The sequence below is a fragment of the Syzygium oleosum genome, unplaced genomic scaffold, assembly GCF_021117445.2.
Source record: "Syzygium oleosum isolate NSW1041296 unplaced genomic scaffold, Sole_v2.1 Sole_v2.04, whole genome shotgun sequence".
Taxonomy (NCBI): Eukaryota; Viridiplantae; Streptophyta; class Magnoliopsida; order Myrtales; family Myrtaceae; genus Syzygium; species Syzygium oleosum.
The window spans coordinates 6,010,290-6,034,490 of record NW_026607488.1 but is presented as its reverse complement, the minus strand read 5'-3'; the positions used below and the strand labels follow the sequence as shown (position 1 = coordinate 6,034,490).

Genomic DNA, 24,201 nt, shown 5'->3' with positions numbered 1-24,201 from the left:
TTTATTTTTTGTCAGGTAAACGTTGGAATTGAATCGTTCATCCTTTGCCTATCGAAATTCGAATTATTATTGATTAAAAAAAGAAATTCGAATTATTATTACTTCTGAATTTGTCCATTTTTCTTATTTTCCGGCTCACTTCGACCAGTGAGCCGAAATCCGAAGTCGTTCAGACATCGCTGTCTCAACCTTAACAAACCCGATGCGACCGAACTACGTTGACTCGCCGTGAGCTCGTCCACGTGTCGCCTTCCCATTGATTCATAACGAAGTCATCTTTCTTGCCCCCTCTGATCTCCATTCCAAGCAGCGAATCAGAGAACGACACATCCCGACCTCGGCGGTTCGCAAGTGCGCATCAGCGACAAAACGAGGGCGATTTTTTTTATAATTTCGGAATTGCCCCCGCTTTCATCATTCGCTGTTCACAGCCTGTCCCCCAGGAGTCACCGGCTGTTGTCGGTAGCTTCCGCTCGCTTGTGTGGCCGCTGTCGGTGGACTCCATTTTAGTGCGTGCGCTAATTATATTCGCATTTCGTGGAAGTCACCGACAAAAAAAATCTACTTTAGTTTATCTGGAAATGTGGTAAGGAAACGGGAGCCTCGGTAAAAAAATATGGAAATGCGTATATTTTTCTACGTTTATATATTTAATTTAAAACAAAAAAATCGAATGAAATATTTGGGGAAAAACCCGTATTTCTTAGGCTCAATTTGTTCCATGGAAAATGATATATTCATGGAAAATGTTTTTCAGGAAAATGATAATATTTTTCTGTGTTTTTCAGGAAAATAATAATATTTTTCGGTGTTTGGTTGAATATGAAAAAAAACTGGGAAAATATTTTCCGTCATTTAAAAAGAAAATTTTGATTTGATTTTCGTAAATACACATACTTCATTCGTGCGTTGGTAACCAAGTACGAGCACCAAAATCTCGAGTCCAGCCTTGATGGATCCTAACCTGGGTGTCGAGAACCCGAACACAGGCACTTAGGTAGCTAGTAAGAGCACAAGCATCGGTTCTGGCCCACAAAGGCGATGCCCAGATCCTAGTACTCGAGCTCTGGTCCACAAAAGTTGAGCGCAGGACCTCGGTGCTCGGGCTTAGGCTTGGGTCCACTAGGCTAGCACCTGCCAAGTCCTTGGTGCTCGAGCCTGGATCCACAAATGCCAAGCCTAGGTCCATCAAGGCTAGGCCTTAGTGCTTGTGCTATGATCCCTGATGCTCGGGCTCGAAACTCCAATGCCTATGCCCAAGTCCCTAACGACCAAGCCCGGACCTCAATGGACCCAGGCTGTGGTATCTCGAGTCATGGCCTCAAATAGACCCAAGCTTGAGGGTGAAGGATCCATGCACAAGCACAGAAGTATTGGGCCCGACCTCAATGGATTCGAGTCCGAGCGTCAAGAATCTAGGCATGGCATCGATGTCTTGGGCCTCAACCTCGATGGGCCTGGGCTCAGGCGCAGGGATCTTGGCACGAGCACCAAATTCCTAGGCTTGGCCTTGATGGACCCAAGCCCTTCCGTCGGAGACTTGGGTCTAACCTCAATGGACCAGGCACGAGCATCGGATTCCCAGCCATTAGCCTTGATGGACCCAAGCACGGGCACCAGAGTCTAGGCCTTAGCCTCAATGGACCCAGTTCGGGTGGTGTAATCGTAGACATCGATACTAGGGTCCCGCGCTTGTCCTTTATGGACCCAGGACTAGGTGTCAGGGCATTGGGCACAGACATCGAGGCCTCGGCCCAGCCTCGATAGATCCGAGCATTGGCACAAGAGTCCCGAGCCCAAGCGCAAGGTACCCAATCCTAGACACTTAAGAACCAGGAATAAGCATTAGGATTTTCTTTGTTCAAGCGTCGATATATAGTCATATTTTGAAAAATAATTTCTAAATTTTTAAAGAGGAAATCATACATGTTTTCAGTTGTCTTTAGCTTATATGTTCAATTCTCAAATTGCTTGATGTGAAATGCAACAATAATCAAGACTCTGTGTGTATTACTTGAAATAATTAGCCAGTAAAAATATTTCATCATCGACAATAATTTCATGGATAATAAGAAAAAAATTTCATTCCTTTATTATTGTAAGCAATAAAAATCATATTTTAAGAGAAAAATTTCCAAATTAATCATTTTTCCAAAAACACATACACCCTAATTGGGACATCCGTATTTCTTTTAATCAAATTTCAGTTCTAACTCAACTTTAAGCGGTTTTAGCTCAATTAGTTCTTTCTCATTATCTTGTTTTGCTTTCAACCAAAAATTATTTATCTTGTTTTGCTGAAGTCATTGTCTAGATGTAACACTGAACTATAATCACACGTCCGGGAAGATAACTTTGGGTTCAGAGTGTTTGCAGAACCGTCATGTTGTCGATCCGGTGAACGATGAGTATTGGATCTATGAATCCGTAGCAAACACTCTTTTGTACGACCACAATCCCACATCACAATTTAGGACCCAGCTATTTTCACACCGACCAAGCTTTCGAGCAAAGGCCCATCATGCCTTACCACTGGAAAGTGAAAACAAGCACATCAACAAGCCTTCCTCTCTCCTCTTCTGTGAATCCTCAAACGACACGAAGCATCGCAGACCGGACTGACTTTTGCCAAACTTCTAACCCCCTAAATGATTGGAAGGTCTAATCTAAAAATGGGCAAAAAACAAGGAACCAAAGAGAGCACAGATCTTCAACCTCTTCCTCTGTATTAAACCCAGATATGATGGCTATATAGCTTCCGATTGGGTGTAAATTTTTCCTCATAAGGGCCCGTCCGCATTGGAGCCGCTGCTTCCTCCTCTCCTCCCCGCCGTGGTGTTCTTCAGTATCTGCAACATTCATAATTTAGATGTCACGAGACTTGCGATGAAACCATTTAAGCTTCTGGGTATGCATGACATATCATGTATCGTGTTAACTGGTTCCATGTACAAAAGTAACCTTGATTTTGCACACAAACATGCCACTTCCCGATTTGAGATTCTACTAACCAAAAGAAAATTGCGATTCTGGTACTAAAATTGAAGGACGATATCGAAAGGAGGACAGAGAAATGACCCTTCAGGAGGATTAAATGCAACACATAAGGCTCTGAGCATTGACATACGTGTACTCTGTTATGAGGCACTGAGATTTCACACGAAATGGCCTGTCCTAGCTATAAGTACCAGTTGACATTAACTTGCATATGCCAATGTTTAACCTATCAAGGCAAGCCAAAACAAGCGTCAAAACAAAATATGAGCACCCAGGAATGGGGTCCCGACCTAAGCCCATCAAAGAGCATCCCATACCCCACCAGTGACCAAATGGCAGCCTATTCAATCTATACCAGAAAATGATAGGTACCATCTCTAATTATCTAGGTGGGGCGACGCCCCCCAAAATCAATGATGCTTCATTATTGCGTGATGTACACGCTTTTGTCCGGTTACCCATTCACCAGACCATATCAACCGATGAGAACTCGAACTCTCTCTAAAGATTGGATTGCCGGAAATCGCCGAAGTCGGTAAAAAGAACTTCCTGTGTGAAGAAAAAGAACAGAAAAAACGAGACAAAGACTAATAGATAATGTCATGGATGTAATTTGACTTCTCTGCTCCTCCTATCACTCCATCAACCACCACCCATTTCTGTTGAGTAAATCACCAAACACTCTATATTAATCTATTGCCTTGATTCTTCATACTCCATGACTCAGTTCCACACGCGTGCCCGCAGACTAGTAGACAATGACTGTTCATTCTTATTGCGAATGAATTCAACTTTAGCATAAAAAACATAAATTTAATGGCTTTTAAGCAAGGTAATCAACTAAGTACATCTACAAGATTGTGATTCATCACTACTAACATTATACCCACGACCCACCTCTCCTTTACACGACCAGATTCAGGAATCAAACAAGACCCTCCAGCATTATAATAATATGGACTAAAAGTAAATTTTATACTGACGGTAGCTCTTAAAAAAATCACTTCTTTATCCCTCTTCCAATGCACGTTGCACATGACTAGAGAGCACTCGAATAGATTAAGGAAGCATGACGATGATGGTGATCACATTCCGAATAGAAAACGACGTCAATTGAATCGAATCGAGATCTACCCGCGACGGCGATGTCCGCGCGGGATTCGACATTCCGAACTTACATGTCTGAGCATCTGATTCTCGTTCTGCAACGTGGACAGCTTCTCCTCCAGCTCCGAGTTCTTCTTCTCCAGCTCCTTCACTCTCACCTCCAAGTCGTTCAGGTACGCCTTCTTCCTCTCTCTCGCCTGCTGCGCCGATACTCTGTTCCTCAGCAACCTGGGGGGAGGGGGGGACGATAGCGTTCGACATTTTGACCCCGTTAATCGCCCATTATCACCAAAATGCCACGAGAGGGGCGGACGCCGGAATTTACCTCTTTAGCCTCTTGTTCTCCTTGTCAGCGGGGCTCCTCCCCCTCTTCCTTTGACTTTGACCCGCGGGCTGGGCCCGGTCCGGACCGGCCGCCGAACCGGATTCCCGGCCGGCCGCGGACGTCCCCGCCGGCTCCCCTCCCATCTCCGGCACTCTCCTGATCTCCTCGTCGCTCTCCATGCCTAATCAGCACCGAAAAGGAACAGAAAAAAACAATCCGATTAGACGAAATCCCACATCGAACCTCACCGCGATCCCAAACGTCCGCATAAATCACATCGCGCAAACCAAACCGCGAAATGCTCAACAGGCGGAGAACACCGCATTACACGACGCGAGGCTCGAGGGGGGGAAAAGGGGGGGAAAGGCGGAAGAAGTTGTCCGTAAGATCGAAGAGCTCCCGTCTCTCGAATGTGTGGTTAGTGCGGTGATTCGCAGTGTTCAGCGCGAGTTCGGAAGAAATTCTTGCGGTCGCGGGAGGCAAAAACTGAAGTTTAGACCTTCTTTGACTTCGATTTGGAGGGCCGAGCTCGAAGATCTCTCGCTGCTCGAAGGGAGCGAGCTCGCGGCGATGGAGCTCGTCGTCTGCTCCTGCATGTCTTCTTCTTCTTCCTCTTCTTCTTCTTCTGCCCACTGCGAACTTGCAGAGAGAGAAAAGGAGAGAGAGAGAGAAATATTATATATTTCTTTTTGCTTTTTTGGGTGATTATTCAAATGGATGACGAGGGGAGGATATTAATGTTACAACGAAGTAAACCGGAGTATTAAATCATAGGACCCGCGAGGGCCGTTCGATCGGGGTCTCGATCGAGCGGCTCCGGGGGTGGCGTCGTGGACGGATGCTGGCCATGAGGGCGTGGTTAAATCAAAGGACGGAGCGGAGGGATCGTGGGCGAACTTGGGCCGTTAGATGGGAGGCAGATCGGACGGACAGGACTGGAAGTGGGTGGGGAGATATTGGATCCGGACATGGATTGAAGAGGCTGTCTCTCGATTCCCGGAAATTGAGGTTCCTGAATTCACATGCCTTGAAGATAGATTTGTACGAAAGCTTGATTTGTGTTGGCGAAAATATAAATGATTTCATAACATATTTATTAAAATAATTATTTGTATTACTTCAAATAATTGATTAGCAAAAAATATTTTCATTATCGATAATAATTTATGTCTAAATATCTTCGTGGACGATAAAAATATTTATAGTTAATTCATTTGTATAAGCGATATAAATGAGTGGAGAATTCATTCATTTTTCGCGAAATAAACGGCCTTATTATGCAATAGGGTGGGAGATGTAAGTGAGCATGGTCGAGTCACGATAGTTTGATGCTCGGGCTCGACTTGGCTAGCTTATAAACTTATAAAAGACCTTGGCGCTCTATCAACCTCAATTTGTAAGTCTCGAGTTTGATTCTACAATGAACCGTTCGAAGTCGGACTCGGCTTAATTTGATTACCAAAGGAGGGATTTCAATCCGATTCCAAATTAAACTTAGGATGAAACTCAAATTCTAAAAATACATTATAAAAATTCGAATAACGTCACTTGTTCTTCTTATATACAAAGCAACGATTTAATGCAGCTAAAAGATTATAATGTTCGCTATCTAAATTAATCACGTCAAGCTATACACGCGTGTGAGTTATTTTTGGGTGAATCGATCGTATTTGACTAGTGGAAGCTGGTTCGAACTTGAAAAGAACTTCCTAAACTATGAATAGTTTACGAGACAAGGGCTACTCACAGGTAACTTGACTTATTATTTTGTTTTTGAAAAATATCCTTCTATTTTTGTCTTCTTCTTTTGTATTTTATAGGGATGATGATACAAATGGTTCCTGAACTTTGGCCCAATTTCTAATTTGATCAGTGAACTTTTAATTTGTTCAATGTAATCTCCGAACTTTAGTCTAATGTTCAATGTGGACCATAAACTTTTAATTTGTTTAATGTAGTCCCTGAACTTTAGCCTAATATTTATATAGTTCAGGGACTAAATTGAATATGCACTAAACGTTCAAGGATGGAATGACTAGATTGAATATTTTCATATAGTTCAGAGACTAAATTGATTATGCACAAAAAATTCAGGGATTATATTGAATATTAGTCTAAAGTTTAGGAATTATATTGAACAAATTAAAAGTTTAAAAATCAAATTATACATTAAGTCAAAGTTCAAGAACTGTTTGTGTTATTTTTTCTACTTTATAATGCTAAAAAATATCATAACAATAGGATCCAAATAATGTCGCTATACTAAAAAAGGCGGCTAGGACGGGAAAGAGTTTCATGAAATGGGAAAACATTCTGAAGGCCAACTTGCATTGGCTTGAGAAGTTGGACTAGCAATTAATATTGGCCTCATTATTTCGTGGGGGCATCGGCGCCCCTCCCTCTCAACTTTACAATTTCAAATAATTTTTTTTTCTCGACTGACAGTATATGCTCTAATTTTTCGCAATAATTCGTGTTTTACTCTATCTGATTTTGAAAGACGAGCCCCATACAAACGACAATTTTGACAAGTCAATTGACGGATGGTATCCGTGAGTGGTAAAATTCTCGTGTAGGTCGATAAATTACTAAGTTTATGAGTAAACAGAAAAAAAGTTATTTGAATTATCAACTCACCAGAAAAAAAAAATTACTATCCACAAATAAACCGTGTGTTGGATTTGTCTATTTTTGTCTTGTATGCGACAGAACAAGGTAAATTCTCCAAAATTATAGATTTGAAGAATTACATAAAAATAAAAAGGTAATTTCCATGTAAGATGGGGCCCACATCTTCCGATATTTAACTTCGGCGAGTTCGCGTATTTCAAATTTTTGTTTAGGACTAGTTGCGTAAATCTTAAACATTTCTTCGGATTGATTTATTTCGTGAAAAATAAATAATATAAAAAATGTTTTTTTAAAAATAATCGTTTGAAATAAATAATCAAGGAAAATATTTTTATTATCTACGATAATTTATGTCTAAATATTTTAGTGAATAATGAAGATATTTTTTATTTATTAATTTTTATAAGAGATACAATAGATTATTTTTAGGATAATATTTTCAAAATAATTCATTTTCTGCGAAATAAACGCACTCTAAATAGCTTATCTCTTGTCGATAATCATAGAAATTTTTTTCAAATAAGAACTTGAAATGAAATCATTTTCTTAAAAGATAGCTCGAGGTGAACCATGTATCTAATAAAGGTCCCAAAGTGATCAAGTTAATGTCAAATAAGGGCATGAACTTGCCGACCTGCCAAATCTTTGTCAACTCTAGCTATTACAACCGGGGCAATTTTACCAATTTTGCAATTAGGTAAAACCCTAAAAACCAAAAATGGCTGATCTACCTCCCTTTTTTCCCCTTTTGTTGGCGGGTCGAAAAGTGCAGTTTTCATTTACTTATATAGTTAACAAATGATATGTTATAATCAATATGCTTTAGTAGGGGTGATCATGGGTGGGCGGTTTCCACCCTGAAATTGAGAATCGCCCAGTAAGGACCGGTTCCGAAAAATTGAAATCGAAAATTGTCCATTGGCTCCATGGATCTACTGAGAATCGGATTGCTGGCCCGGTCCCTAAGGAACTGGTCCCCAATCTCTATCAATACTATGACGAATCTAGTTTCTATGTGGATACTTCTTTACAAGAAAAAAGATGTGTGTGTATATATATACTGGTTTATAGATAAAATTGGTGTAAACCGGTTTGTTTGGTCTTTGATTGATCAAGAAAAAACAACCATATGGCTCCATAATGCCTTTCAATTGGTATACACATATCAAATCAATCGCGAATCTCACACAGGCCTAAACAACGTATGACCGCAAAATGATTTCTTTTGTCCTTCAAACGACGTCTAGACGGACTAAGAAATGAACTCTATTCGCTCGATAGACACATGAACGATGAGTTAATAGTTCAAATGATGAGTACTTTTGTATTTCAATTAACATTTGATGCTCTTATGGTTTTATCAGTCCATAAATCTTGAACGATGTATTCAATTGATACAAGTTATTGCTGAATCTTCTAAGAAATTATAGTTGAGGGTGGATTTTAAAATATATATATTTTAAAAAAATTGATATATGTATACATACTCGTCTAGTCCGAGTGGGCAGTTCTACAACTGGAACCGGAAATCGGAATAGTACTCACCGGTTCTCATAGGAATTGCTGATTCTGAGCCGCTCCGATTCGATTCTAGGCAGTTCCCGATTTCTTTGCATAGTCCTATGCTTTAGCAAAAAAATATCGAAGAAAATTCACCTGTTAGGGGATGGTCCACAGGAGTTATGGGATTACCAGCCGATTCGTTATTTCCCAAGCTTTTTTTTGAGTCCCTTTCGATCTGAATGGTCCCTTTCTCCTGTATATAGTCCTAGGTATAAATGAAATAAATAAAAAAATGACAACTGCATTCATATAAGTCCAAGCGATGGGCATCTGTATCTCCCCCCATGCTTCTTCTCTAGGTCACGTCCCATCATACCCAGGTACGAAATTTGGGTCCAGATAATTTAAGTTTTTTTTATATCTCCGGAGCTTAATCAATTCGATTCGAATATACGACGGGTTAGGCAATCGGCTCGGACTTGCCTAGAGACCATTTTTTTTTATGGACTTGGGCTCGGCACGACTTGATTAAGGTCATACTTTGGTCAATGGCTCAAAGGTAGATTCGGCACGAGCACGATGTCGAGCTGAAAGGTTTAGCAACTCGTTCTCGGGACTTGATCCCATGCTCGAGTTTCGTGCAAACTCGAAGAAGAAGCGAAGTGTTCGCGGTAGGTCCGCATCGCACGAGCAGGCCTTTCTCTCGTTGATGCCCGTGGCTATGTCGGATCATTCAGTTCTTCTGTGCATGGACATCGGTTGGAATACCAGGCTCATATGCTGTGCAGCCGCGGACAAGAGGGAAAATGTTCTTTCCTTTTGTTCACAGAATGCATGAACTTACAGTGATGCCAGACAGCAAGTCTGTGCCAAATAATCCCCAAGTAGTTTGTATTCTCCTATACAAGATTTTTGCTAAATTCTGCAACTACAACGACGACGAAGATTGCTCGCGCTGTTGTTAGACGAGCGTGCTTATTCATGAAAAGAGGAGGCGTTGTTTGAATGAAAACAAATGAGGGGAGGACCGTGCGCCATGACCTTGACATTCACTCTTTATCTTGACGTTTCATGGATCAGTTGTCTTTCCCATCTTCAGCTTCTTGACAAGGTACTGTTTGCTGAAGACGCCCGAGAGACTGCGGGTGTAGGCTTTCCGAGAAGGGTTCGTACCCAAAGACGACAGACTCCGCGGGCATGTCGCCGGAGGCGCGGCGTTGTTCAGTTTGCCGTTGAAGTCCATACCCATAAAAATGGCTCTGGCGCTTTGGCACGGCCTGAGCTCTTTGAGGTCACTCTTGTCATTCTTGGCGCCTTCGTAAAGCTGATTAGACAAGAGGCTGTCGTCCCAGACCAGCCCCGACGAGCCCTGCCTCCTGAACGACTTCCCCGACCTCTGCAAAGTGGCCATGACCCGAGCTTCTGCGTTCGTGCTTGTTCCAAATGACGAGCGAGTTTTCGTTGACTTCGGTTTCTATGTTGCACAGCGTATGCAAGCAGATATAAATAGACGAGAGAGAGAGAGAGCTCGGAGAAGTTGGAAGGAAGAAAGCTTGGAAAGAGGTCAAGAGATGGCATTTGTGTGGGTCAACTCATATTGGACTTATGTTGCTTGCCCTTGACAAAATTATAGTTTGGTCCGCATGTATCTCATTTTCTGTCCTGATTGTCTGAACATCAACACAGAAAACATGTTATAGTATTAGAGAGAAAGAAAACTGACAATATGCAATGAAGTACGTCCATTTCTTACTTCTTAAAAAACAAAATGTTTACAACGGATGCACTTTTAAAGAGCTAATACATGATGGTTAAGAAAGAAAGTGCATCCACTAACTCCTAAAAACAGCAACGTGCAGAAACCATCTACTAACTTGGTAAAACACAAACCCATCTTCAGCACCACTATAAAATAGACTCCTAAAAACTAGGGCAACAAACAACTAACTATAATATGATAGATAAACATGGTCAAATAAGATCACGTGACTCAACAATCCATCCCTTAAACTGAAAGTTTGCCAACATTCAGTTTAATACAACTTGTCAACACCAAGCAGGTTTCTCAGCTTTTGAAATGCAGCCAACTTGAGGGATTTAGTAAAAATGTCAGCAACTTGATCTTCACTTCTATAGTAGATGAGATCAATGACCCCTTCCTTCGTGAGATCCCTTAAGAAGTGAAACTTCACATCTATAAGTTTGCTTCTTCCATGTAAAACAGGATTTTTGGAGAGCTTTATTGCTGAACTATTGTCACAATAAATTGCAATAGGTCCTTGACTCTTGAAATGAAATTCTTCAAGAATTTTCCTCAACCAAATAGCTTGACAAGCACATGAAGTTGCAGCAACAAATTCAGCTTCAGTGGTTGATAAAGTGACAATCGGCTGCTTCTTTGATGACCATGAAATAGCTCCCGAACCCAACATAAATACATATATGGAAGTGCTCTTTTCTATCATCTTGATCTCTAGCATAATCACTATCAAGTGAAGCCCATCAAGCTTGAGTTTTCTTCCTTCTTGTAGAGCAGTCCAAAACCAGTCGTACCTTGCAAGTATCGAAAAATTCTCTTGGCAGCAAAGAGATGCATCTCAGTAGGATTCTCCATGTATCTGCTTATAAGACTCATAGAATGCATTATATCTGGCCTTGTTGCGGTCAAATACATTAAGCTTCCCACAATTTGCTTGTATATAGTGCTGTCAACTTTCTTTCCTTCAGAATCTTTCACTAACTTCAAACCCGCCTCAGTTGGTGTGCTAGAAGGATTACAATTCTTCATTTGGAACCTGTCTAAAATGTCTTGCACATATTTTCTTTGTGAAATGAAAATTCCACCAGCGAATTGAACAACTTCTATCCCAAGAAAATAGTGCATCTTTCCAAGATCAGACATATCAAATTCAAGCATCATAGACTGCTTAAATTTTTCAAACATGACTATCATTTCCAATATAAATCAAATCATCCACATATAAGCAAACAATAAGCAACTTCCCTTCATCTCCAGTTTTGACAAAAAGTGTATGCTCATATGGACACTTTTGAAGACCTTCCTTCAGAAAATAGGCCTCTATAAGACTATACCAAGCCCTTGAAGCTTGTTTTAGTCCATATAAAGCCTTGTTTAGTTTATACACCTTGTGCTCACTTCCAAACTTTACATAACCAGGAGGTTGATCAATAAATACCTGCTCTTCCAAGTTGCCATGTAAAAATGCCGATTTCACGTCCAACTGGAAGATAGGCCATGAGTTTTGTGCCGCCAGTGCGATCACCAACCTAATTGTGTCATGTCGAGCAATTGGATCGAACACTTCTTTGTAGTCAATGCCGAACTCTTGCTTGTAGCCTTTTGCGACTAAGCGAGCTTTGTACTTATCAACTTCACCATTCTCCTTCAGCTTCGTCTTGTACACCCACTTCTTGCCAATGGTCTTTTGCCCTTTTGGAAGCTCTATCAACTCCCAAGTATTATTTCTTTCAATGGCTGCAATTTCAGCATCCATCGCCTTCCGCCATTTTGGTTCTTTAACTGCATCTTTGAAAGCTACTGGATCGCAATTTGAGAATAAAGCAAAATGAGTAAGGGGACCTTCGGTTTGGTCAATCCCGATTACCTCATAATCAGTCATCCATGCAGGCCTTCTTCTAACATGTCGAGGTTGTTGTTCATCTACTGTTTCAGAGGCTGAAATGCATTCATTGATTGCTGGTTGTTGCTCATTTTCTACAGATTGTGCATTCTCCAAAGGTTGCTGCATTTTTTTTTCATTTTCTCCATCAAAATCAGCTTGTATTTGTTGTTCAACATTGTTTTCATCCCAAATCCAGAACCGCTCTTCATCAAAAATCACGTCACGACTGATGACAATTTTCTTGGTGATAGGATTGTACAATTTGTATGCTTTTGACTGCTCACTAACACCAAGAAAAATGCATTTTTCACTTTTGTCATCAAGCTTGCTCCTCTTCTGATCTGGAATGTGGGCAAATGCTATGCAACTGAAGACTCTGAAATGCTCGACACTTGGTCTGCGTCCACTCCAAGCTTCTTCAGGCATCAGGTTTTGAACAACAAGTGTGGGGCTTCTGTTCAATACATGAATGCTCCAATTGACAGATTCAGGCCAAAAACTTCTTGGGACACCACTTCTAGCCAAAATGGTTCGTACCATGTTCACGATTGTGCGATTCTTCCTCTCTGCAATGCCATTGTGCTGCGGCGTATAAGCTGTTGTAAGCTGTTTTTGAATTCCACGAGTCTCACAAAAATTTACGAATTCTTGTGAGTTATATTCTCCACCACGATTGCTGCGAAGAGTCTTTATAGGTGTGCCTGCTTCTTTTTCGACTAGTACTTTGAAGTTTTTGAAAGCTAAAAAAGCTTCAAACTTCTCCCGCAGAAAATAAACCTAGATTTTTCGACTATAATCATCAGTGCACGTTATAAAATAACGTTTACCACCGTTTGATGTCGGATTAATGGGTCCGCATAAGTCTGAATGAATCAGTTCCAACACCTTCTTTGCTCTACATGTTTTTCCTTTCAGAAACGGGTCTCGATGTTGTTTGCCAACAACACACTCTTCACAAACTTGAGAAGGACTTTGAATTTGCGGAAGACCCGTCAACATATTCTTTTGCTGCAGCGTTTTTAGACCATCAAAATTCAAATGTCCATAGCGAAAATGCCACAACCAGGCTTAGTCCTTCAATCTCGCAGAGAAGCACCATTGGGTGGTGTTATTGAGAAATAGTGGAAACATCCGGTTTGTTGTCATGTTGACTTGAGCAATTAAGTGCAACTTTTCATCTTGAATGCGACAAACTCCATCTTTGATAGAGATCTCATATCCCTTCTCTTGTAACTGACCAATGCTAAGCAAGTTGGTTTTCAAATCTGGAACAAAGTAAACGTTAGAAATAATCTGAGTAGAGTTCTCCTTGGTGTGGATCTTAACGTTGCCTTTGCCCAAGACAGAAACTGAAGATTTGTCACCAAACGTCACAGTGTTACGGAACGATTCATCCAAGTCTGAAAATACAGACTTATCTCCACACATGTGATTGCTATAGCCGGTATCTAAATACCACAAATTGTGATTAACCTCTTCTTTTGCATGACAGGCCATCAACATCGACACTTCTTCTACTTTCTCTGCAAAATTTGATTTTACACCACGATTTTTGTTGAGATTGGTTCTACATTCAGACTTTGCCATACCTGTGACATCTATAACATTCAAAAATTGACTTGTCTACAAACTTCGATTTGTTACCAGTTGAATAGTTGTTGTCACGGCATTTCGCTTTTCATTTGGAATCAGTAGCATGATCTTCATTTGATTTATGGTGTGAATCTTTGTCGTTCCATCTCCCTTTCCCACGATCAGGACCTCTTGGATTGGCTACTGCCTTTAATGCTTGTTCCTCTTTATCTTGCTGGACAGTTTTTTGCTCATGAACCAGCAAAGAACTTTGCAACTCATCAATTGAAAGTTCATCAATATCTTTAGATTCTTCTATAGAACAAACAACGAAATTAAATTTCGGTGTCATTGATCGAAGAATCTTCTTGATGATGGTGATGTCATCCATCTTCTCGCCATGGATCCGCATCTTGTTAGCAATCATCATTGTTCTTGATAAGTAATCAGTAACGGATTTGCCGGTCTTCATGCGTAGGTTCTCAAATTCCGTCCAAAGCCCTTGAAGTTGCACGCGCTTTGAGATCCTTTAGTTTCAATGCATCTAAGTCAGCTTTTTGTGTATCAGTCAATACCACTCCAGCCGCTAGTTCTGCTACTCCAGAATCAACGACATGCCAGTACTCTTTGGACTGCATGAAATTCTCTATCAACATGCTCCAATGATCATAGTGACCATCAAAGCGAGGGATAGTTGGCTGAACGAAATTATCAGTGGCCATTGAAAAATTGCTGCTGCCTTCTCACAACCAGGCTCTGATACCACTGTTACAGTATTAGAGAGAAAGAAAACTGACAATATGCAATGAAGTACGTCTATTTCTTACTTCTTAAAAAACAGAATGCTTACAACGGATGCTCTTTTAAAGAGCTAATACATGACGGTTAAGAAAGAAAGTGCATCCACTAACTCCTAAAAACAGCAACGTGCAGAAACCATCTACTGACTTGGTAAAACACAAACCCATCTTTAGCACCACTATAAAACAGACTCCTAAAAACTAGGACAACAAACAACTAACTATAATAGGATAGATAAACAAGGTCAAATAAGATCACGTGACTCAACAAAACATCCATGTCAAAATGCTGAACTTTTATAGTTTTGTTAGGCAGCAAGCATCATACATGAACCACGTTTCTTCCCTGAACCATCTCTTATCGATACTCGGCCCGTCCAGGAAAGCAGGACAAGTCGGAGATCTCCACTCATTCCGGAGAGAGTGATCAACAGAGCTGAAGATCTTAGTGCCAACAAAAGGTTGCTTGTTCGAATCTTTCAGTGTTCCCAGCGCCAATAAGCAATGAATTGCATCAAAATGGCCAAGATATCAACTTCGGCGATCCTGCTCACGCCATGAAAGTCTGCCAAGAACTTTGTCATAGATGGAATGATAACGCCGACAATTGTCACTAAAAGCGATTTTCCTATCAAGATCAGCGCGATTTTTCCCATCAAGATCAATATCCATGATCTCCGCTGTCATGGATGAAACGCTATCATCCGTTCATAGATCAAGCAGCACTCTGAACCCCCGGCGTCAAATGTTGGCTCTAGCTTTGATTTAGGTGAGATAAGTTAGTTCAGTAAGACAACATATTGCAGACAGAGAAACATCATGAAGCATGAGTGTACTGCATCAAATGTCATTATATCATTATGATATCACCAACAGCGCTGCACGTAAGGCTGAATGTTCACCAATTCACAGAACGAAAAACAATTGATACAGCTTTACATATCCATTTTCAAGAAAAGGTTTCGGGCACCGGTCTTTGGTAAGGAACTCGCTGTTTGGGAACTCCATCTTCAGTACGTCTGTCTTCAAACCATTTCACGATTCTCTTCCGGGGTAGGTTGGTCACTTGCACAATGCTGCTGATCATTGCATTCTGCATCCATTTTTTTTTCCTTTGTTAAGTATTGCATCAAAAAGTTTCTATATTGGAATCAAAATCCTGAAATAATTAAAGTTGCCACAAAATATCGATTAACTTCAAAGGAGAAGGACATCTGTTGACCTTAAAAAGAATCGAACATCAAAACTGATAACCAAGATTCGAAGCTTCATGAACAAATAAGACCCCTCATATGGAGTGATTGCTAAAAGTTAGCGGATTGTCGGCTGCTTTTAATTTTCTCATGAGGGAATAAGGCAAAAAAGGAGCGATTCTGCATCTCTCGCGTAAATATATACTGAACTGAAGCAGCAAAATTACTCTCAACAGCATCAGGATTCCTAAGCAAAACTAAGGAGAATTTTCCTTCATGAAATCCTACTGTACCTTTCAAGACAATTGCGACTCTTAACATAAGAAATTGGATTTAATGGCTCTTGATACAGCGAAAGGGAATTATGTGAAAACAGAATTGAAGAAGAATTGGAATGGAAAAGGAATTCAATGGAATTGAAAGAGGAATGACATAGAATAAGCAATGCAATATTTATATTCGATTTTGACAGAAAAACAATGCAATAATCCAAAAGGCTTAATGTCAAATATGTCCTTAAAAAGAAGCAAGGGAGAGACAAAAAAAGAAGCGGTACACTTGCACACAAAAAATCTGTTGTTTGAAAAACAGAGAAAAGGAACGGGCATTCCTCTCCTTAGGGAATGAATAGCTATTATTACTCCACAAAGTGGACCAAACATAAGAATAAAAATGAGAACCCCACTCCAAACCTGTTTCTAACACCAACGTCAAAAATCTTTTGTTGTTACTGTGTAGTGCATTGATCGACATAAATACACCTAACAAGTTGGCCTAGTGGTGGTCTACCCTTTCTGACATCCAATAGATCTTGGGTTCAAAATCCTACTATTCCCCAATTCATCTCGCCCATACGAAAAGGCAAGAAAGAAAGTAATACGGAAAAGGTGGAAGACATGATAAGATACTTAATGGTGAGTCGCCACTAAACAAAATCTACAAATTGTTAAGGTGTAACTTTCTCTTACAGTTGGGCGCTTTGTTCTTCTGTAAACTCTTTCCAGAGTTTGAACATGCACTTTCTTCACTCTCTTCTGTGCTGACCACCTTTGTTGCATCACATGAAGAGGCGCCTTCTCGGTGGGTTTGGGTTCACGGTCCGCAGCATCTGCTGTTGTCTCATGAGGAGCAACATCGATTGCTGCGGTTTCAGCTTCAAGGACCGTTCGCACTTGTGCAGGTTCATCAGGCAATGTAGCACTCATCAATAAAAGATTTGGAGGGGGATCTCGCAGCAGTTCAAGAACAATAGATCGATCAAGACACAGCTCAGCAGCAAGACATTTAATCTGCAAGAGGAAAACAACATGAAGGATGAAATCTATCATGACCGATCATGTAAAAGGAAGGTCAAAGTCCAAGTCAGAACACAATTTCCTACAACCTTTTCTATCCTCTTCTTACATTTGCGATTGATAACATAATGCCACCTCTGTATTCATATATCTGAGTGAATTCACAGTCCAGTATTTCACAAACTATGAAATAGGCCGACATAAATAGTTAATCAATTATGTGAAGACCATGAGTTACAGAAAATGCTTACACTAGTTTTCCGGCGACCAGCTTTCAGAGCAACAGCCAATCTTCTAAGTTGCCATCTTTTTAGTTCAACCGGGCTCTCAACATCATCGTCATCATCACCACCATCTTCTGCTTCAGCATGATCATCAACTTCTGAGTTTTCCGCGTTGCCAGCAAACATCTCCAGGTAATCACCACCTAGGGCCTCCTCCAACTCATGCTCGAGCCTAGCAAGGTCTTCTTCACTTATATCGTCGTCGTTGTCATCCAATGTTAGTCCATCATTTTTTAGATCTTCTTCAAACTGATTGAATAGCGCTTCAAACGCATCCTCATCCAACTCTTCCTCATCATTATTTTTACGCAAAATCTGCTGCAAAGAATAAAAAAGATGATAAATTTCAATATTCAACCTCACATTTCCTACACCGATAATTTACAGAGATATCAATCATTTCCCTGCCCACATCATTTCTTGTTCGTAAAAAATGAATCCAAAAAATCCACATCCAAGCTGGAAGAAAGAAATCCACTTTCCACGTGCAAACAATTCACTAAGCCAAGATTGTCATAGATTCTCCATTTCAAACAAAATCGTCATATCTGGTTCTTATCGCAGCACATTACAGCACTCCTCGGCTATAAAGAACTTTACTCAAAATGCAATTTGAAGACAACAGCCCAAACCAAACACTGCCGCAACCACCACCAAACCTAATCAAGCAAAAGAGCAAGCTCTTCGAAGCTCGCTATCGGGGTTCAATCACAACGGAGAAGAAACTTGAACGAAGCAACACAACCCAGCACAGCAGACAGCACAACACAACACAGCACGAAATACATCGAACAGCTTCAGAGAAACACCGAGCTCAAATCCGACGCCTTTGACAATTCAGCTCGTCTGCAGACATTTGTCTTAATATACCAAGAACGAAGACATAGAGTTCACCTTGTTCCTGCCCTTCTTCTTCTTCTTCGCGACCGGAGCGTCGTCCTTGCTACGGCGGCCCAAAGAGAGCGCGGAGGAGGAGCGAGACGGACGGGTCCTGGGAAGAGAGAACTTCAGGTTCGCGGGTTCATGATCAATGCAGAGAAAGAGGCACTTCTTGGGTACCCAAGAATGGAGCTGAGCAGAGAACGAAGCGTTAATGGATGGAGCGAAAGCCATGGCGGTGCTTGGTATCTCTATCTCCAAGGGGTTTTCCCCCACTGTGCAGGGGTTTGACGGAGAGAGAAACAGAGCGAGAAAAACAGAGGAAGAACGAAGCCATTGTTGAAGAAATAGGAGCGATGGACTTGAAAGTCTTGGGGGCCCAAAATCTTGTTTTCAGACCACGGCCCATGAATCCTCATTCCAACCTTGTTAACAACCATTGTTAGGAGTTTTCATTATTTTTTCAGGGATAATTTACACCAACGGTCCCTAAACTTTGCCCGAATGTATAATATCGCCTCTGAATTTTTAATTTATTTAGTGTGGTCTGTGAACTTTAGCCCGATGTGCAATGTCGTCGCTGAACTTTTGATTTGTTCGATGCGGTTCTTGAACATTCGGTACGTGTTCAATTTGATTCCTAAACTATATGAAAATATCCAATGTTATCGTTTTATCAACTCAAATTCAATGACGACATTGAACGTTTTCATATATTCCATAGACTAAATTAAACATGTGCCAAAAGTTCAGGGACCGCATTGAACAAATCAAAAGTTCATGGACCATATTGCACATTGAGCTAAAGTTTAAGAATTATATTGAACAAATTAAAAGTTCAGGAACGACGTTGCATAGTGGACCAAAATTCTGAGATAATTTATGTCAGTTTCCCTATTTTTTACTTACATTAACTAATTACATAATGATTTTGGCAAAAAAAAATTAACTAATATATTATAAAAAAGGGCCAGAGAAAGTTGCTACCGTCGATCGTCTTTTGTTAGGGGCAACAGCTAACCTTGGTCGGGTCGAGTTAATGGAGTTCTCACACCCACACTGAGCCTCCATGAGAGTTCTCTTTTCGTTATTTTTACTTAGGGTTAATATCACGAAAAACTCTAAACTGGTACAGTTGTAACAATTTTATCCCAAATTATTTTTTTATCACAAAAAACCCCAAACTGGTACACTTTTGACAAATTTACCCTGAACTATTTTTTTGACCACCAAAAACCCTGAACTAGTATACTTGTGACAATTTTATCCCAACTAATTTTTTAATATTATTTTTATTTTTTTCGAATTTTTTTTATTTTCTTAATATTCTTCATCTTCAATCCAGAGGCGGAAGCCGGCAAGGTCGGCCACGCCGGCGAGGCTCGACCTCGCCGGCTGGTGGCGAGGGCTTGCCGGCGGGGCCGAGCCCTCACCAGATCTGGCGAGGGCTTGGCCCCGCCGGCCGCTAGTGAGGCTAACCTCGCCGTTGTAGGGGGAGGCCGACCTCGCTAGCGGCCGGTAAGCTCGAGTCTCGCCAGATCTGGCAAGGGCTCGGCCCCGCCAGCCGCTGGCGAGGCTCAACCTCGCTGGTGCTAGGCGAGGGCACGCTGGCGGGGCCGAGCCCTCGCCAGATCTGGCGAGGGTCGACCTCTCCCAATGCCGGCGAGGTCGAGCCTCGCTAGATCTAGCGAGGGCTCGACCCCACCGGTCGCGGGCGAGGCCGACCTCGCCTGCGCTAGGCGAGGCCGACCTCGCCGGCGCTTAGGGCGAGGCCGACCTCGCCAATGGGACCGGCCAGCCGAGCCCTCGCCGTGATCCGGCGAGGTCGGCCTCGTTCAGCGCCAGCGAGGTCGAGCCTCGCCAGATCTAGCGAGGGCTCGGCCCCGCCGGCGAGCTCTCGTCACCGGCCGGCGAGGTCGAGCCTCGCCAGCTGCCGGCGGGGCCGACCATGCCGGCTTCCGCCTGACCGGCGACCGGCCAAAGGTTGAAGATGAAGAATATTAAGGAAAAAAAAAAGAAAAGAAAAAAATTAATAAAAAAATTCGAAAAAAAAAAAAAATTAGTTGGGGTAAAATTGTCACAAGTATACCAGTTCAGGGTTTTTGGTGGTCAAAAAAATAATTCGGGGTAAATTTGTCAAAAGTGTATCAGTTTGAAGTTTTTCGTGGTAAAAAAAATAGTTTGGGGTAAAATTATCACAACTGTACCAGTTTAGAATTTTTCATGGTATTAACCCTTTTACTGATCTTAAACGAACACACAATGATACTGGCTAAAAAAACAATTAATTAATGTATTATGAAAACAGCAGGAGGAAATCGGAAGCGTTGATCGTCCTTTCTCGGCCTTTTTCTCGTAAAGAAAAGTTATTACTAATGGAACTCTGGCTGATGAGGACTTGAAGGGCACTTTCTCTCTGCAAGAATTGCTAATGTTATCTTGGACACAACCGGTTCAGCAAATGTTTGTAATGAAATCCTCCGTACTATCGAAAAATACACATGTCATTTCACGAGCAAATAATCAAATTTAAGAATATTACGTAGAAAAAATGAGGAGGTCTCGCTCATATGTCGCCAACCCAGTCGGTCCGATAATAGATAACCTTATTTTCTTGGGGTCCTTAATCGATTGGAAATTTCCGAATACTTTTTTTCCTTCCCTTTGACGGGATCATGTCAAATTGGTTGATACCTAAATTCAGAAATTTGAGTTACTATAAAGCCGTTGGTAGTCATGTTTAACCTAATAAAGCAGCATCTCATTATCTTAACAAAAAAAATACAAGGATGTCCCACCCACTAAACAACATGTATGTTCTGTGGTTGCACCGTCCAATCATTTGAGCTCTCATGCGTCAATGACATTTTCTTTTCGATATCTTATGACATCAACCACCATCTCTCTCTCTCTCTCTCTCTCTCTCTCTCTCTCTCTCTCTCTCTCTCTCTCTCTCTCTCTCAATGAGCATAAAAGACAAAAAGAAAAATCACAACATTTTTATCATGTCAATATACGATTATCGTAGAAAATCGAAAAATTATTATCACTTTCCACGAAGTGAAAATAAATTGATACTGATCATTCTCTTCAGCTCGGGTCTGGCCTCTGCTCTAGACTCAGGCTCGGTTCGAATGCCTTCCTCATAAATTATCCATTTGCTCGTGAATTCTTTATTAGGGACGAAAAGAGAAAATACCTAAAAATTATGTCCTTACTCGGTAACTCGACTTTTCCTTGCACTCGAAGTTATACATAGAAAATTGGAGAAATTTTAATTTTCTGAAAAAACTAATTATCTTTAAAAAATGACGGAATATCAAATAATATCCGTAATTACACGATAGGATGCGTAGATATACTTGGACGTCTTCCTCTTCGCTCAAAAAGCCCAATCCTCTTCTCTCCTTCGTCGTCTGAAAATCTCGCTCTGAACGCGAACGACGCACAGATCGCGAGGTCCGTTCGTCATCAATGGCGTCGAGGGGATGGATGAGCAGAGTCCCACCGATAGCTTCCCGCATATACTTCCTCCTCATCATCCTCCAGATCCCTCTCTTCAGGTAATTCGATCTGTCTCCCCCCACACCTTCGCCGCGATCGGATCACTTGCTCTCTCTTCTCCGTCCGTGTTCCGCGGCGATTCGCCGGCCGGCGGATCGCCGCGGCGGCGGCGGCCGAGCTCGAATGCTGTCGCTGACGAATGAAATTTGAGTATGGGTGTGATTTGGCATGCATGTTTCTGTTTTTACATAGAATTGTTCGACCGGAAGCAGCGCGTTGTTGATTGCTAAGTGGAGAGATCGGAGATGATGGAATCCTCTCTCTATTTGTTTGGTTGGTGATTGGTTGGGAGGGAAAAAGAAGGGACTTTGAAGGAGTGATTCGCGGTGTTGCTTCGTTTTTATCAGTCTTGTGTGCATGGAGAAGCCTGTTCTTGCGCGCTGTAGTCGACGGGCGGTCCTCGCCAGTGTTTCTGTTTGCTCTTCAAGTACCCAAGAGTTGATGGGCTATTTTCTGAGCTAAGGAAAGAGAATCATGGAGGTTCTGTCGAGCATAGAGTAGATCTAGGATGTCACTGGTTTGGAGTTGGGACGTGTTTTCAGCGTGGGGGGAGGGGGAAGAAAGGAAATAACTTTGTCCGTTTGCGATTCTACCGCGTCGTGACGGAGCGGGAGATCTTAGTATTACGCTAAATATTAACCTGGGATAACGGAAAAACTGAAATCGGTCGAGCATGCTTCATCTGATATTTTGACAAATTGAGTATATCTACGTAATGAAACCTCGTTTCTTGATTACTCCCCGGGAGCTGGTAGTCTTTCCATTGGAAACTAGTGGTTACTACTACTTGGCAAGTGCTCCTGTAGACTGGTATTCTGGCAAATAACACCTTGTTTATACTTTCCCGTGCAAAGTAGTTAGTCTGTTAATACTGCACCGGCTTGTTCTATTCTCCGCCACGCCTACTTGGCTCTTATGATAGTTTAGATTTCGAAGTATGATAACTGCTCAATGAAGTTCAGACATTCTACTAAGAGACAGTTATAGTTTGAGATCTAATATACAGTTGGAAACTCTAGCTGGTATCTTTTTTTTCTCTTCAAATTCACGTACAAAGTTTGTAGTTTTACTAACACGGAAGAAAGTGGAGGATCGTTTTTGAAGCATTTTTCTAAGTCAATTGATCTTGTTCGGGACTACCGTGCAGGGTCACATGTAGGTCTGGTATGTGTTCGACCCCGATACACGTCACATCATCTCAGCTTATTGCCAGTGAGATAATCCCTGTTCCTGTGGTGAAGGCCCTTCTCTACCCCGGAGCTGTTGTCAATGGCCTTGTAAAGGACATGACAGTTCCAAGCTGGAATGATTTGCTAGATATCTATAATCTAACTACTGTGAAAGAAGCCTCGGCAGTAGTTGATCTACAGCGCTTGGAGGTTCTTTTTCGTTTGATCTTTCTGTCTCATCTTCCTGTTGCACATGCTCCTTTTTTCAGTTAAACACCGACATAAATTGTGCATTTGTCACACTGCAGTGCATGTGCATGATCACGAAGTAAAAGATTTACGCTCTTTAGATAACAGCTTGTTGTTTCAGCTTCTTTTTTAATCTGACACATTTAAGGGAAAACTCCAGCATCTATTACAGGCAAACAGTTATTGCGTAGGTACTTTTTCCCTGGCATGCTCTTTTGCTTGATGTGAATACTACAGTTGTCTCCTCGTAAGTGTCCCAATTCTACCCGCGATAGAATGCTGGAAGTGTCACGTTTTTTTTAAGAGTGTCTGAGATGTCATACAACCAAACTTCTTGCATGCTCCTTGTTAATTTGGAGTTAGTGACATTTTGTTTCATTACCCGTTGATTCTTCCAGGTTCTTGCCGGAAGCTACTTCTCTGTGGCAGGAGCAATCGTCGGTCTGCTAAAACCAGGGAGGATGAGCATGTTTGGGACACTGCTGATAATTTGGGGTCTTGTCAAGGAGGGAATCTTGGGAAAGCCCGTGAATGTGGATCCTGCAAAGGCAGTCTATGTTTATCCGACGATGTTGATTGCATTGATCTGTGCCTTATCATCCATTAAATATGATGTGAAGAAGGCCATGAGACCTGCCCCTGCTCGAACTATTGCAAAGCCACTGCAGAGCTCATCAAAATCTAAGCTGAAATGAGATGAATCATAGGCAACACTTCTATTGAGAAAGTCACTTGTTTTGTTAGGATTCTTGTTGTCAAAATTTTGGAGAGTCTTACATTAACATATGGATCTTCAGTCAACTTTTGAAATCAATTGGAATGCGAGTTTTATATGGCTTGTTGGGTATGTGTGGTTGTTATGACAGAGCAGTATCTCTTCAATATTATTTCTGATTCATTCGCACAAGTGAGTAGGTTTATGCTGAACTCACAAGTTAGCAGACTAAAGAAAACAACAATAATTGCTTACTAAGATTCAGAGAACAAAG

At 41.5% G+C, this 24,201-nt stretch overlaps 4 protein-coding genes across 7 annotated transcripts; 1 reads left to right on the top strand and 3 right to left on the bottom strand.

The window, feature by feature from the left end:
* Positions 1-2,416: 2,416 nt before the first annotated feature.
* On the bottom strand, positions 2,417-5,084 carry LOC115662223 (transcription factor HY5). Its single transcript, XM_030584394.2, has 4 exons — positions 4,929-5,084; positions 4,430-4,610; positions 4,176-4,332; positions 2,417-2,849 (listed from the first exon to the last, which is right to left on the bottom strand). Exons 1-4 carry the CDS (start codon positions 5,023-5,025, stop codon positions 2,781-2,783), a joined length of 504 nt encoding a protein of 167 aa, XP_030440254.1. The 5' UTR covers positions 5,026-5,084; the 3' UTR covers positions 2,417-2,780.
* An 8,801-nt stretch (positions 5,085-13,885) lies between these two features.
* On the bottom strand, positions 13,886-14,251 carry LOC115665889 (uncharacterized). Its single transcript, XM_030587706.1, has one exon. It carries the CDS (start codon positions 14,249-14,251, stop codon positions 13,886-13,888), a length of 366 nt encoding a protein of 121 aa, XP_030443566.1.
* A 1,161-nt stretch (positions 14,252-15,412) lies between these two features.
* On the bottom strand, positions 15,413-18,544 carry LOC115665888 (protein OVEREXPRESSOR OF CATIONIC PEROXIDASE 3). Of its 4 annotated transcripts, none has more exons than XM_056310466.1 (4): positions 18,246-18,544; positions 17,319-17,669; positions 16,741-17,061; positions 15,413-15,655 (listed from the first exon to the last, which is right to left on the bottom strand). In XM_056310466.1, exons 1-4 carry the CDS (start codon positions 18,462-18,464, stop codon positions 15,605-15,607), a joined length of 942 nt encoding a protein of 313 aa, XP_056166441.1. In that variant the 5' UTR covers positions 18,465-18,544; the 3' UTR covers positions 15,413-15,604. The 4 variants fall into 4 exon arrangements, with proteins under 4 accessions (XP_056166441.1, XP_030443565.1, XP_056166440.1 ...); XM_030587705.2 differs by having other exon boundaries at positions 15,413-15,672; positions 17,319-17,666; positions 18,246-18,543; XM_056310465.1 differs by having other exon boundaries at positions 15,413-15,672; positions 18,246-18,542.
* A 3,051-nt stretch (positions 18,545-21,595) lies between these two features.
* On the top strand, positions 21,596-24,045 carry LOC115674442 (uncharacterized). Its single transcript, XM_030596838.2, has 3 exons — positions 21,596-21,793; positions 22,942-23,173; positions 23,611-24,045. The coding sequence occupies exons 1-3, from the start codon at positions 21,705-21,707 to the stop codon at positions 23,905-23,907; spliced, it is 618 nt and encodes a 205-aa protein (XP_030452698.1). The 5' UTR covers positions 21,596-21,704; the 3' UTR covers positions 23,908-24,045.
* The last annotated feature ends 156 nt before the right edge of the window (positions 24,046-24,201 follow it).

What these genes read in the sequence shown, in the direction of transcription:
- LOC115674442 (XM_030596838.2), top strand. Translation starts at nt 21,705, where the DNA reads ATGGCGTCGAGGGGATGGATGAGCAGAGTCCCACCGATAGCTTCCCGC. An exon ending in CTCCAGATCCCTCTCTTCAG is followed by an intron (nt 21,794 to 22,941) that starts GTAATTCGATCT and finishes ACTACCGTGCAG; the next exon opens with GGTCACATGTAGGTCTGGTA. An exon ending in TTGATCTACAGCGCTTGGAG is followed by an intron (nt 23,174 to 23,610) that starts GTTCTTTTTCGT and finishes TGATTCTTCCAG; the next exon opens with GTTCTTGCCGGAAGCTACTT.
- LOC115662223 (XM_030584394.2), bottom strand. Translation starts at nt 5,025, where the DNA reads ATGCAGGAGCAGACGACGAGCTCCATCGCCGCGAGCTCGCTCCCTTCG. An exon ending in CCAAATCGAAGTCAAAGAAG is followed by an intron (nt 4,611 to 4,928) that starts GTCTAAACTTCA and finishes GGTGCTGATTAG; the next exon opens with GCATGGAGAGCGACGAGGAG. An exon ending in AGAATCAGATGCTCAGACAT is followed by an intron (nt 2,850 to 4,175) that starts GTAAGTTCGGAA and finishes TGAATGTTGCAG; the next exon opens with ATACTGAAGAACACCACGGC.
- LOC115665888 (XM_056310465.1), bottom strand. Translation starts at nt 18,464, where the DNA reads ATGGCTTTCGCTCCATCCATTAACGCTTCGTTCTCTGCTCAGCTCCAT. An exon ending in AGAAGAAGGGCAGGAACAAG is followed by an intron (nt 17,670 to 18,245) that starts GTGAACTCTATG and finishes TATTCTTTGCAG; the next exon opens with CAGATTTTGCGTAAAAATAA. An exon ending in CTGGTCGCCGGAAAACTAGT is followed by an intron (nt 17,062 to 17,318) that starts GTAAGCATTTTC and finishes TTCCTCTTGCAG; the next exon opens with ATTAAATGTCTTGCTGCTGA.
- LOC115665889 (XM_030587706.1), bottom strand. Translation starts at nt 14,251, where the DNA reads ATGAAGACCGGCAAATCCGTTACTGATTACTTATCAAGAACAATGATG.